At 39.4% G+C, this 14,819-nt stretch overlaps 1 protein-coding gene across 5 annotated transcripts in view; it reads right to left on the bottom strand.

The window, feature by feature from the left end:
- Positions 1-14,251, bottom strand: part of LOC146813023 (killer cell lectin-like receptor subfamily B member 1B allele A) — a 339,767-nt gene extending 325,516 nt beyond the window's left edge. For 3 of the 5 annotated variants that reach the window (XM_085620049.1, XM_085620051.1, XM_085620050.1), the window contains exons 1-2: positions 14,093-14,251; positions 296-394 (exon numbers count right to left, since the gene is read on the bottom strand). In XM_085620049.1, coding sequence (XP_085476175.1) covers positions 296-394; positions 14,093-14,177 — 184 coding nt within the window. In that variant the 5' untranslated portion in view covers positions 14,178-14,251. The remainder of the gene's footprint in view (positions 1-295; positions 395-14,092) is intronic. The other 2 variants (XM_085620052.1, XM_085620053.1) reach the window with 2 other exon arrangements.
- Positions 14,252-14,819: the final 568 nt, after the last annotated feature.

Genomic DNA, 14,819 nt, shown 5'->3' with positions numbered 1-14,819 from the left:
CCTTGAATTTTGTGGAAAGCCAAAAGTAGTAAATTTAATCAAAAGGGTAAGAGTAACTTATACATCATTTACTCACAAATGTAACTTACTTTGTGAATAGAGCCATTAATTGCTTTTTTAAGATTAGTTTTTATTTGTTAGCCTGTGCTTAAGCTGCATGCAATATAATTGTTCCTGGTTTGAAACCTAAAGTATTGGGTTTAACTCCAAAAACACAAAAACAACACTTTGTTGTACCTGCTATTAAGGTCTCCCACATGTAACGTTTTTCAGTTTCATACATGTCAGCACTTACCCCAAACACCACATCCTATGAAAGTCAGGACCGCAATTATAAGCAGAACTCCACTGACCCATAGCATACGTCTGTGCCATTGGGGACACTGGGAAGCAGCTGTAGAGTTTAAAGATGGGGAAAATAAGAATATATAATTAATCACTGAATATGCATCAAGAATAATCTTAGGTTGTTACTTTAGGAACAGGTACATCTAAGATGCCGGCTCTGTGGAAACTGAAAATGACAGAGATGGAGCCTCTGATTGACCATACCACACCTGTAACTATTATGCTACTGTATTTAGCATCAGCAGCATTCTGCACATTCCCTCAGGTATTGGCTGGTGGGTCCACGGACCAAAGAGCAGAAGATCATTAAAGAAGGTTCCCTCATTTAGCACCAATGTCCAACTAAGCTGGGTGTTTAAAGCTTTTCAAGTTTGAAGTTTTTTTTATTATAGTGTTTAGTCTTTTAAAAACCATTACACTAAAAACATTCATAAAAACTTCTGTGCACTTATTTTACGAATTTTTTAAAATAAGTATAAATATAAAAGAAAATTCATAATGTCATCTCATTAAAATACCTAATATAGTTCACATCTCTCTCATGCAACAGAATATTCACAAGAGATGTTTCTTTACAGTCAGAACAAGATATTAAAAGACTCCTGCTTTCTTTCAAAATTTGTGTATAAAATGGGATTAATTTATTCCGTCATGGTCATCGTTTGTGACTAATTGTAGTATGGGTGCTACTTATAATAAATGTGAATAGGACTCAGAGAGGTTATGCATTGCCCCATTTACCTTATTATATCCTTCTCTGTGTGAGTAGACAAAGGCAATGGACAAACTTGATTTCTTGGGAGGGTTGGGAGCTTGAATAGTTGTTGTTGACTTTATTCTTAGTGGATCCAGAAATAGACCTAGATGGCGTCTATTGTCAATGCGAAAGCTGGAGGTTAGGATTCCTATCAAGCACATCATAAGTGGGGATAGAGCCATCTATACTGTGTACTACATCAAATGAAGGAATTGCTCTATTTTAATTCAGCCATCCACAGCATAAATACGTTTTATAAAAGTTCTCAAAAATCTGTGTTTTAGAACTGCGAAGTGACATATGGTATGTGGCACACAAAGAAAGTTCTTTAAAGCAATTGACTGTTATTGAATCCCTAAATAATACCTGACTGTGAAGAGCACCTCAGAAATAACATTCAAAACACTGCATGTATCAGAACTAAAGATTCGTCCTTGGCTGAGTAAGAGAAACATTTTCTTTTTCAATATCCTCAGTGCAGCAATAGTCCATCCATCTCTGTCCAAGACAGAACTACTGCAATCAGCTGTAATGGTGGTAATTAAAAGACAGCTCACACAAGTCTACTGTCTGGAACACTTTTACAATGCACACAAAAAAAGATACTCATTTCAGTATTAGCCCAAGCACACAAGAACAAAGCAACTGTGGTACTGCGATAGAGGAAACATTTTGAGCTGGTGCATTGAAAACTCTTGTTACCCTATTCCGATTCAGAGGTTCTACCAGAATCATCTGTGTACCTTTGATTCTAATGAAAAAGTAGTTGATGACAGCTGCCCCACAGAGGACCATTTCTCAAAAAAATCGTGTTCCCTTAATGAAGGGGGTGTATTTAACCTCAAATGTAGATAAAGTCAAGTGTTTTCTAAGATCCCCTTTTCTTCAAATTGTAAAGATCCTTTAGCACTGTTTTTAAGTAACTGGTAGCTGCCTTCATTTTCTTAAGGAACTTAGAGCTTCATTTAGTGCTTTGTGGTCCAAGCCATTGCTACTGTGAAAGCTAGAATCCATCAATGCAGCTTGAGACAAACTGTTAATGTGAGCTGGGCTGCCATATCATGAAACAAGGTATCATTGTATTGTTTTGCAGAAACAATTTGCCAAATCAGGTGTTTGTTTTAAAAAAAACAAAAATGAAAAGTGCCTGATATGCTGGTAGTTTTCTTATTGCACATGGCTGAAGTTTCTCCTTCTATTCCTGTTTTTGATAACCATAGCTTATTTGGCTGCCGAGAACAGGAAAATTAAGTGTCAGGAGGAAACACCTTAACCGGTTAACCTTCTGACACTGTTGAGTTGGTGGGCCTGTGGCGGATGGTCCAGTGGCAAAGAGTTTGCTATGGCAGAACCTGCAGAGGAAATTAAGAGGTTCTTCTGCTATTGAAATAAGGTGAGTTGGCCATCAGTAGCAGAGGGGGTGTCCATGGATTTTCGGCAGAAGCTCTGCTAACATGGCAATCTAAATTAGGCCATTAATCAGCAGGGAATTGGTGAACCTTCAACCTGCATCTGTATATTGTGTTGAGTGCAAAACTCACTAACCAGGAAGGGTAGATATGGGCAAGTTGCTTTGTGATCTAGGTTTTGTCATCTTTACGAAGATAACCCTCAGTTGCCTTATTTAATATACTGTACCAGAAGAACACTAACAAACAGAAAGAGGTGACACACGTTGTCAAATTAAAAAAAAAAAATACTTCATTTAGTGCTTTATGTGGTTTGCCAGATATAATATTGACTTGGGTTGCAACAAAAATCTTCTCGCTTTGAAACTTCTTATGTGTGAGCTTAATAGAAAGCTAAGAAGTGAAGGTAGCCAAGCAGAGGAAATTCATATAGAAGAGATGGTTAGGGTTTTTGCCTATGTTTCAGTCTTTTGATTATAAGGATATAGCAGAGAAATTAATTCGTGAAATTGCATCATTACGCAGCATGAAATGCTTAAATCCATAGACACCTTGTGCCTCTCAGGCCAGGCATTCTATTGTAAGAAAGAATAGTGTAAGTCTGGTTAACTATATGTTTATAAACTATGAATACTTGTGGCTAGTCAAACAATTGTATTGTAAGAAATATCTTGCCCCAAAAATCCTATTGCCTTAGTTGTTTGGCTCAGGGCCAGAATAAAATGTAAATCATCAGTGCCCACAATTGGGATGTACAAATCTCTATTTTAGGCCTTATTTAACCTTTAGTTGGCATCAGCCTTCCTTGCAGGTGGGCAAGGTTGGAGATAATAATTTGCCAGGTGAGATATTTCTGCTGTGAAAGGAGCTAGAGAGCTGCTGCTATGGAGGCTTCCTTCACAGCAGTGAAGTTTGCAGAGGGCAAATGTTTAAAGCGCTTACTCTGCATACTTTTTTGTTCAGAGAAACAAACTACCTGACAAATCTATCAACTGAGTTTGTTTTCTCTGAACAAAAATAATTCAGAAAGCTGCTATTTCATATCATTGAGAGGATAAAGCAGCTGACTGTATAATATTTTTAGATGCTTAGAGAGTGTTTGATTTGGTGAAGATGTGGGAAGTTCACAAGAAAATAAAAATCTTAACCACTTTTTCAGGTCAATTTCGCATCTATACACGGAGTGCAGATCCAATTAAAGATGAGTAGCATGAAAGGAGAAGTGATGGAAGTTAGCTGCACAATGGAACAGGGGTGTCCCCTTTCTCTTCTATTGTTTGTTTTGCATATTGAACCATTCACATTATAAATGTGCGCAAAGAAGGTGGTGCTGAGTTGTCTTCCTTCGGGCTGATAGATAATATTATTTGCAGGCCATGTAGTTTTACATTTGGATCCCAGGCAAAGTATCTGGGAATAAAATAAATTATACTCAAATTGAGCTACTCTCATTTGGTCCTATGGATCGCACATTATCAGCACCATTAAACACAATCCAGGTTAATAAAGATGTTAGGTATTTAGGAATCCAGATAATTGACGATGTAAGTAATTTTATGAATTCATCGGTGGCCTCAATGAAGATTATGAGACAGGTACAAAGAAGGGATCAAAAATGTTTCATTAACTGAAAAGATTATCTTATTGAAGATGTCTATTCGTCCTCAAAGTATATTTGTTTTTCCAAACATTGACTTATGAGTTAACAAATAGTTTTAATAAGCTGAATAGAATCATTTATAGATTTATTTGGCCTAATAAAAACAGCAAGGTAAGCCATATAAAATGATGATAATACTCTGTGGAGGCTGAGTGGTTTATAGAGAAGTACTCAAAAGCAGCTGTCTTAGGGTACCGTAAACAATTAGTAATACCATTTGGAACATGAAAGATAAAATATTCTAGAAGCTATAGTATGACATGACTCAATAGAAGGCCATCTTTTTAAACTTGGCCATCTGATATATTTTCAGAAACGACACTCAAGAATTATTAATTGGAGCTACCTTATTACATTTAATAGGCTGTAACTTCTAATTGGGAGCAGGTAGACAGATCAAGTTTGGTGTCTGAAAAATTGAAATTAAAAGCCCTCTTTAATGGTAAAATCAGATTTTTTTTATCACAATTCTGACATGACACTTTTGAAAATATGCCATTTTCTTGTCCCTCCCATTTGGTTGCTACTGCCTGTATCCTGGGTCACATGACTAGGTATAGTTGGAAGTTGGTATTTGTGTATTGCTCCTAGACAGTGAGACAGAGCGAACCTAGGTGTTGGCAGAATGGCTCATTCTGAGATAGTGAGAGAAAGGAGCTGTCACCTATCAAATTAGCACATCGCCAAGGCCCTGCCTGGGCACTCTCACAAAAGGGTTTGACACTAGTCTATTGTGACCCCAGACACTCTGGGGCCAAAGCAGGGAGGCAGAAGATTCCAAGCCCCTCTGGGGATAGAAACCTCTGGAAGCTTTTCCAACTTTAAAAAGGAGGCACCAGTTATAATTATTGGACCTCAGACTCTAATTCGTCTGTACACTTCTGGACCTGTGAACCCTGCCAGAGAGAAGGACTGATGTGCTGATGCCCTGGACTGCTGCCCTGCTGTGCTGACCAGCTGCCCTTCTGCCCTCTTGCCTGGGTGAGAAGGACTGGACCTGCAACTTTGAACCAAAGACCCCAGAGCGACCTCAAGGGCTAGTTGGCTGGCCTCCTGATCAGAGGCATCAGGAACATAAGCTTCCAACAACCTTGAACCCAGCACCAGGACTCTCATCTGTGATCCCTACCCTGCCACGCGGTGTCTCCCCAGTCCTGGACCCTCGGATTATTGGCCTGACAGTGCTATGTCAGCCTATCTGTGGACCCAGCAGAGCTGACACATTTCAGCTGCTGCCAGTGCAACCCCAAGCAGAACCAATGCATCACCTCTGCTGCACAGATTTCCCCAATGCCCTTTGCATCGCCCTCACAACCTCAGTAGAACCTCTGCTGTGTGATGCATCACTGACTCAGGAACTTACATTGCAAGCTGCTTGTTGCCAATGATGCAGGACTCCTCATAGCAAGCCCTACAGCTTCTTCGGAACTAGCCTGTGTGTGATGCATCCTCAACACAGGAATTTGTATCAGAATCCCCTTTCATTGATGGTCTCCTTGAGAACAATGCAGGACCTCGTATCACAGACTCGCAGCTACTCGAAACTGATGCTGCGTGATGCATCAACCAAGATTGAAGGTACTGTTGTTCAACGGGCCTAACTGTGTTCCTGTAGCTGGCCCACGCTCCATCGCAGTCAGCCTGAACTTGTGACTTTGTCCCAGTCCAGCACAGCCAGTCGACACTTTTGCTTTTTGTCGCTATTTTCACTTAAATCTTTAAAAAGTGCATACCTCTGGTTCTACTGATTGGATTTGTGTTGTTTTGGTCTTAAATTATTTATTACTATTTACTCAATTTCTTTTCATTGGTGTGGGGTTTGTCTTGTTTTGTGTTTTCACTTTAATACTGTTTGAAGTCCTGCATAAATACTTTACACATTGGTTTTAAGTTTAACCTGACTGCTCTGTGCCAAACTATTAGAGGGTTGAGCACAGGTTAATTGGGATTTGTTTGTGACTTCACGCTGACAAGGGTTGTGGTTGCTGCTTGTGTAAGGTTTTACCCCCTCCAACAGGAACCCAATCTCTTACAATGTTGCATGCATTGAAGATGTTCTCCAGAGGGATCATAAATGCATTGAGGAGGGTGGGGCAGAATGACAAACCCTCAGGCAGTCTGCAGAAGAGTTTGCAGGCTTTCGAGTGGTAAGGTGCCAAGTTGAGAGCTTGTGTTCTATATGAGGTCCAGGAGAACGAGGACTGCCATGTCTCCTCTGTCAGTTGCCTTTTAAAGGCCCTTTCTTTTGGTTAATTGTTTGTGAACAAACAAACGTATGTTTGGTATTATTGGAATACTCAGAAGATTGATGGATTTATATAAAATGGTGCACATCTCCTTGGTGCACAAAAGAAATTCATAAGAAATGGTCTAAAGTTAAAACAGAACTGAGAGTTGGGTTAAGGTGATAATAAAAGATATTGCTTCATTTAAGGTTCAAATTTCCAATGTATAATATACTTCACTTTATTTAGGTTCTACGTCACTCCACAGAATATTCAGCCCTACTTCCTAGATCCAAAATGTCCTTGTAACAAAGGTGCAGCTTGGAAATATATGTTCACTAATTGTTCTAAATCCCTAGAAATCTGGGAGAATGTTCACAATAAATGATCTATGTTAAGTATGATAAATGTAGAGATTGGGAATTAAACTGTATTAACTGGCCACCCTACCAATTATTTATCTTAGTGGAGGCCCATATACTGTATACATACTGTATATGTAGGGACCCTTGCAGATGCAAAATGGAAGGTTAATACACCACTTGAATTTGGGGAGGGGAAGGGATTGTTAAATGAACTGTGGAGTTGGGGAGTTGTATATTATAAGTGAGCAGGAATAAACAAGAGGAATCAAAATCTTTGTGGGCCTCTCTTGCAGGACGTTCCTAAATAGAAAAAGCAGGACTGGAGTGGTTAGTACACAGAATGAAGAACTTGGACATATAATGGGATAACGCATTGAGTTTTGTTGACATACTTTAATTTATTTATTTTTTTATTTCTAACATTTAAATTAGCTAGGTGTTTACTCCCTAACAATTATAGAGAAATGAAATTAAATGCATTTACTGTGAATATATATTAAAAAATATGGATTTTGTTTTGTATCATTGGCAAGAGAACAGAATAGGTTTGATTTAACTAATTTTCTCCAATCTCAAAAATGGCCACCACCCCCTGGCAGGTCAGTGGGATCCCCCCCTCACCCTCTCCCCAAAGCCTAAATAAGTTATTTAATTTTAAGGAGAGCTTCTTTCATCATAGATAGTTACACATATGATGTTATCTGTCTTTCATCATAGATCGTACGATACATCAATGTTATATCTTACAATGAGCATTATAAATTCATATATTAACTTGTAAATAGCAGATTATGGAGACCCTTATCCAGATTTAATTTCCAATTCTACATTTCTAGAGCTAGAAAGTTGATGAAATGAGCAACGATGATTGAATTGACTCTTGTGGTCTTTATTTAGAAACTGGTATTCGAAGCGTTGGACTATCTCATTATTGCTATGCACATGTGGTTTAAAATTAAAATATAATAAACTTTACTTTTTCTACTTCTGTTCACTATATCAGAGGGTTTAGAAGAATACTTGCTTTCCATATTATGACTCTCCAGTAGGAAAGCTGGGGCAGAAACATGTCAACCACTGAGAAGTATTGAGGGTGAACCCATAATTTACCACATTTCTATCATGCTAGTTTTCATTTTGTGCTGGTGAGATACTAAATTAGCAAACCTATGAGGTAGTGTCAGCAGATGCATTTTTAAGTAGGGGACAAGGGTAGAACATACACATCAAACTGTGCTCAATAAATACACATCTAAGTACTTTGGACGAGCCCACAGAGGGACTTGTTTGCTGGAGAGGAGCGACCTCTATGATAACGCATGTTACCTATTGTGCTTCCTTTTTAAAAAAAATTTGATTCATGAATTTGTTACAGTCCATTCCATTTTACAAGATAATTTTACACCTGGAATGCGTAAGTCTAGGTTTGTGCATTTTGGGAGGGAGAACTGTACAGTTTCCTTTCCTAGCACCCCAAGCCCGATTCCGTTTTGCTGAACTATTATGTAATGGTTCACATGTAATTAAAATTACTTATCAACTATGGTACGTAATCCCATATTTCAGACGATGTAGCTTATATCTTTTATTAAGCCTTCATAACACAAAAAAAATGAAGAATTGAGGTGAAAGATTTTACCCGACCACATAAAACCATTGCACTCTTTGCCAGATGTACAAAGAGACTTTGGGTTCTCAAAGCCTTTACTTCTTAAATTGACAAGACTTGTGTTTTCAAAAACCACATCCCAATGTAGAAATATGATGTTGCAAGTTGCAATTGTGTTTGAAGCTTAAAAGTTAAGCAATGAGGCTCTATGCAGGCAATATAGGGTCTCCTCCTTTTTAAAGTATATCTATCAATAGTTTACAGTAACACCTGCTGTTTCAAAGCATTGAAGGTACACCAAGAGCAGTGGGTGAAGGACAGTTTCCACTGTGTGAGATGTAGGATGTAGTCATGGGCATCAGAGGCAGCAGAATGCAAATCAATGGTCCACTTTATGCGGTTTCCAATGCTTCTCTTACAATATACTAAGGGGCACATTCACGAGGAAGTGGTGGTGAAAGGTGTTAGCCTCCTTGGCTTAACGCCTCTCACCGCCACTTCGGAAACGCCAGGCTGCACCCTGTTGTCAAGAATGTGGTTTAGCCTGGCGTTTCCCCCTGCGACGGCGCTAAGTTTCACGACTTAACGCAAACACAGGCACCATTGCACCCGAGTGCAAGGGTGTCTGCGAGCAGGGAGGTTTGTTTATGTACAGGAAGGTGTCCCTTCCTGCACATAAACAAACCTAAAATGCCGTTTAGTAACTTACATGCGTGCTGCTTCATGCAGCACACATGTAAGTTACAAAACACCATTTTTTTAAAAGGTTTGTTTACGTACAGGAAGGGACACCTTCCAGTACATAAACAGACCATGGCATTTTGCTATTTCCATGTGTGCGGCACAAGGCAGCACACATGGAAATAGCAAAAACAAGGAGAAATTAAGCATTTCTCCTTGTTTCGTCACCTTAAGACCAGGATTTTTCTGGTCTTAAGTTGGGCGCTGGCACCTATTATCGCTGCCCTTGATAATAGGTGGCAGCGTCGATTTCAATGGGTGTTGCGGTGATACGCCCACCGCAACACCCACTGCACGCCCCCTTTTAAACTAAGTTTAGCGTGAAAGGGGCCCTTTTCTCAAGGCAGCGTTAAGTCAATTAACATGGCTTTAAGCCACGTTAAGTGGGTTAGCGCTGCCTTGAGAATAGGGCGCTGGCCCTATCGCCATGGGAAAGTCAAGAAAAGTAATGTTCCTGTGGCGATAGGGGCTTGAGAATATGCCCCTATGTTTCTTTGGTATTGCAGCCTCCAATTATTTTAGGCAGAAGGACTGCATGAAGACACATTTTAAATTCAAATCTAGATGTGGTGATCTACAATCCCTTGTAGACATCTATTTCTGCATTTGGAGATATTCCCAACGATTTTCAGAGGAAGGTTTACATAACAAAACCTTTGATTACATAACGCAAAGGATGGATATGCTATATTGATCTGCACATCATCAAATGTACATGTGTCGTAGAAATTCAATTATAACAATCTAAACAATAGTATTTGGTGCTGATACAGTGCTGAATACTTATCCATCACCAGTATTGTAATTTCTTTGTGACTACAATGTAGTCCAAAAAATTTAATTAATCCAATAGGCACAGCATCACACCAGAGTGAAGTCATACAATTCGTAGTGCCAATTCATATAGTGAGCTTCCACTTGATAAGAATAAGTCCATTTGACTGTGTCAAATACGACAGAAAATTAAAAATAATGATCCAATTCCATGTTGAGATGTCAATGATAGAATTTTTTTATTCCAAAATCACGTAACAGCCGATGCGCATTTCGCCCGCAGGGCTTTTTCAAGGCTGTACAAATTACATAAAATAATCAACAACATTTACCTAATTGTTATTTAAAAATATCATACAAAAAGTTCACCTGTAACTTAATTTACTTATTAATAGATATAATATCACTTTAGAACACCTGTGTCAAAGATCATCACCATAGAAAGACAAACTCACAAATATATAAAGAAAGAAGAGTTAAACTTAAATATACCTCTTCTAAATACACCGACAATTGTGACAAAAATGATCAACCAATCACCAAAAGAGTTTATTAGATATAGTGCACTGACCCTTAAAAACGAAATAAATAGAATGTGCTTCCAATAGTAATTATATAGGGTGAGATAGTCAAATCTCACCTCCAAAGTCAATTTCTCTTTTATGTATATATCATCCCTTATGAAGAAAATAATCTCTTCAATGTAATCCTGTCTCACGGATTCTGCAACATAATCCACATATATACATATAAAGACAAGGAAATCTCAACCACTGTTTCCCAATGGAACCCAACAAAGGAGCGCAAATCTAAAACCCATAAGTCAATGTGTATTATACATTGTAAAAAATATAAATCTTACCCAATGTAAGCTATCAAAGGCGTGGTAGTGAATCCAAACACCATCAGTCTGGACTTTAAAATTCCAAATTGTATATTATGTCAGGGACCATAATACGTCCTCATTTTCTAAAATACAAACAAAGTACTAGTCTATGAACATTTGGAGTGCAATGTATGGTTATCAGTCAGACATTCCTATAAATACAACCCAAAACGAGGGAAATCCAGCCACCATCACCATGCCGATTAGAACACCATAAGGTATAATGAATTCTGTGATTCATAAGAAGTTTTAGAATCATTTGATTGCCCTCCTTCAGACCAAGAAGACATTGTGTCCAACGGTCGGGAAAAGAAACTACCACAATGTATTCAGTAACGTACTAAAGCGAGTCACATAGTCCTATAAAAGCGCATCTGTATAAGGATCGTATATCACGTGTTTGATTGTTTATATTTCACCACACTGGCACTCACACTAAAGCTTCAATCAAAAAGAACCAATACAGTAGCGCTAAGATATCAGCTAACACTCACCCGCTGTCCTGTATTCCGACAGCTATTCTCCCTATAAACTTTGCGTTCGCGTCTTCTCATCCCGCCATAGTGTTTATGAAGATGCTCGTAGGGCAATAGTAATCGAGGTAGGACTTACAATAGCTCACCATCGAATTTCTGAAAGTATGGCGGCCATTATTGTGTGTCTGACTGAAACACCCATATAACATTTCCCCATGTTAGTTATTGATTTATTAAGTCAAGATTGCCACTAAAGGAGATAGTTTTCCCACTATAGCGTCTTCTTATTGAATTCCCAGTAGAATTTTTTTTTTATATTTATAATCCGGTCCCGAACGTATTAGGGTCATTGTAGTTTATTTGTGATCTATTTTCCCATTTATTGAGGAACATATATTTGTGAGTTTGTCTTTCTATGGTGATGATCTTTGACACGGGTGTTCTAAAGTGAGATTATCTCTATTAATAAGTAAATTAAGTTACAGGTGAACTTTTTGTATGATATTTTTAAATAACAATTAGGTAAATGTTGTTGATTATTTTATGTAATTTTTACAGCCTTGAAAAAGCCCTGAGGGCGAAACGTGTGGTATTTGACACAGTCAAATGAAGTTAATCTTATCAAGTGGAAGTTTGCTATATGAATTGGGACTACGAATTGTATGACTTCACTCTGGTGTGCTGCTGTGCCTATTGGATTATTATCACAAAACCTTTCTCAGACAATTGTCTGTCAAGAAATAGGCCAAAGGATTAAAACAAATTCACAAATCTGACAAATGTTAGTATCTGCTAGGTCTCCTGGTCTGCAGATAGGGGTGAAGGAAGTTTGCAACCAGGGACTAAATTCTTGTGACCCTGGTTGGATTAACATTTATGCGTACGCATCTACAATACCAAGACTAAGACACCATTTACATTCATACTTGAACAGTTGCTGATGTACATTGAGAGGTGGAATGCTGACACCCTGACATTTCTTTATTATTGGATACATCTAACACTATAGGCAGCTTTATTATACACAATTGAATGCACAGACCAATATATGGGGAGATATGTAACACTGAACCAGTTGTGTGATTGCTGATAAAAGACAGTTTACAATACTAGAATTAGAACTCTGAATTTGTGCGACCAGTCTCTGATAATGCTGTGTTAACTCTGCACTGCTAGTTCATGTGACAGAATCCCCAATGTCAGGGAGTCTTAGAATGACCTGTCTAATTAATAATTACACAGGTCGTTATTTTTGATCCCCTGTCATTTGCTGCAAACACAGAGATGGAGACCTGCAAGTAACAGCAGTCACCATTCTTGTGTTTGCAGTCCTAAAAAGGAGACTTTTTAATTTTTTAAGCAGCTGGCGTTCTTTAAAGTAACAACCGTTTCAAGTTTGAGAACATATGGGGGGTCTAGGTGTAGCGGAGTTGGCAGCTCCTCAAAATGACGCCAAACACAATTCTCAAAAGGTAAGGGGACCCCAAGTAATTTCTATTGCGATGTCTCAGTAACTGGAGAGTTTTCCCATGCGAAACTTCAGTGTAACCACTGTGTGAAGAAAGCACAAGGATTTATTGCAATGTTCTTCCTGCTCGAGAGAGGCAAGGTAAGATATTTAGGATTCAAAATATTGTAACTGCTGTGATGGTGCGTTCAGCGAAGAGGAATGTTCCAAGGGTCACGACTTGTCTGCGGTTAGTAAGAAAGGATTTAATCCATTCAAATACGGTGCCAGCAAAGCCGCTGAATTTGAGCCTTTCCTGAAGGATGCTTGTGAGATGGTATCGAATGCGGCCGACTAGTCGAGTAAGATCATGACCGCCTTCCTGCCTTTATCAGCTATAATTTTTCAGTTAATTCCAGGAGTGCCGACTCTGTGCAATGCTTTGGGCGGAAACCAGATTGCTGAGGGTGAAGGATATTGGCGGCCTCAATTAATTTAGTGAGTTCTTTGTGAACTCATTTTTCAGTAATTTTGCCCAATAGTGGAAGCAGTGATATAGGGCAAAGATTCGAGAGCATCGATGGGTCAACGTTTTGCTTCTTTTTCAATGGTTTTACCAATGCTACCTTTCAATCATCTGTCACTATACCTGAACTTAATGAGGAGTTAACTATCTGGTTTATTATTGGGTTAACCATGTCTATAATTTAGCGGAGAATCATGGGAGGGCAGGCATCCAAAGGGAACCTTTGTAACCTCCTTCACTAAAATCGACTGAGTGACCAGGCTCTCTCATATTCACCCGCAAATTTATTCCAAGGCATTCAAGGACAGACTCCCTTGTAAATTAACAGATGTAAAAATATCTGTGTAATTATATAATGTAGGCAAGATTTTACAATCAATTATTGGTGGGGGTGAGCATCATTTGTAAAAGGGCGGGGGCACATAATTAGTAAATTGCGTCCTTTGGGCTCGAGGGAGCCTGCATTGTCATTGGCGGAGTGGAATGCAGCGTCATGAGTATTTTTGTTTTTAAAAAGTTCTGCTTGCTTAGGGGTTGTTGTCACATTCCGCAGCACGTGCCCCCACTCGTGAAAACATCAGTAGCAGCAAATCACGCCATATCAGATGGCCGACTCTTATCATTCTGCCATCTAACTTAAGAATGCACCTAGATATAGTTAATCTGGTTTAAATTTCGGTACCTTTCTGCTAGATCACCAGTCACCAGGAAATGTACACCATGCCTGAGGAATTCTCTAATTTAGCAGTAGTTTCCAGGGTAGCACAGGACGCTATAGATTGCGGTCAGGCGGTAAACCCCCAGTAGGTGTTAGACTCTGATGCCCCTTCGCAGCGCCTAAAGAAAAGTACAAATAAATATCTACTCACAGCGCCCACCTGCTGCTCTCCGCTCTTTGGTGCACAAGGACCCCTCAGGAAACTTGAGATCTGCGTATATAACATCCCCCGCCATGTCAAGCGCTGACGGACGAGCTCTGAGGAGCGGGGGCCGCGATGCATCGAGTCTCGGCTCCTGGAGTCACAGAGAAGAGCGGCTTTAGTGCGCAGCTCTGAGTGACAGGTGACAAATGACGCCCGTGACGTAAATTCCTCAAGACGATTCCACTTCCTCAGTGAATCCACTCGCTACGGTGACTGGCTGCAGTAGTGCATTTGAGGGCTGCAGGGAGCGAAACCCATGATGCTGGTGCAGATGTTACATTCGTACTTTATTTTAACATTTGTACACAGTGCGTGCCCGTGCAGAATCGGAGCACTCTGTGCATTAAAGCACCGCCCACCCACCCACTCCCAAACAACAAAAGAAGCAGCGCTACTACAAGTCATACAAACTGCAATAAGAAGTAGAACGAATTAGTCCGAACATCTTTGGAACGATGAGACATTTGTAAAGGCGCACAACTCTTCAAATATTCACGACTTTTAATCTAAAATCTGGTTGCCCCGTTAGTGGACCTTTCTCCTTCTGCTATGATCTAAATTACTTCTCATGAAATAGAAGCTGAACTGCTGAGTTCCCTGCCCTGTGTGTGAGCCAGAGTAATACTTTTCACAGTGCTTAATTTGTGAAAAAGCACAAGTGCCAGGGCTATGA

This window comes from Triturus cristatus, chromosome 7 (assembly GCF_964204655.1).
Source record: "Triturus cristatus chromosome 7, aTriCri1.1, whole genome shotgun sequence".
In the NCBI taxonomy this organism is placed as follows: domain Eukaryota; kingdom Metazoa; phylum Chordata; class Amphibia; order Caudata; family Salamandridae; genus Triturus; species Triturus cristatus.
The sequence above is the reverse complement of the archived record's forward strand: the minus strand, read 5'-3'. Positions and strand labels throughout refer to the sequence as shown.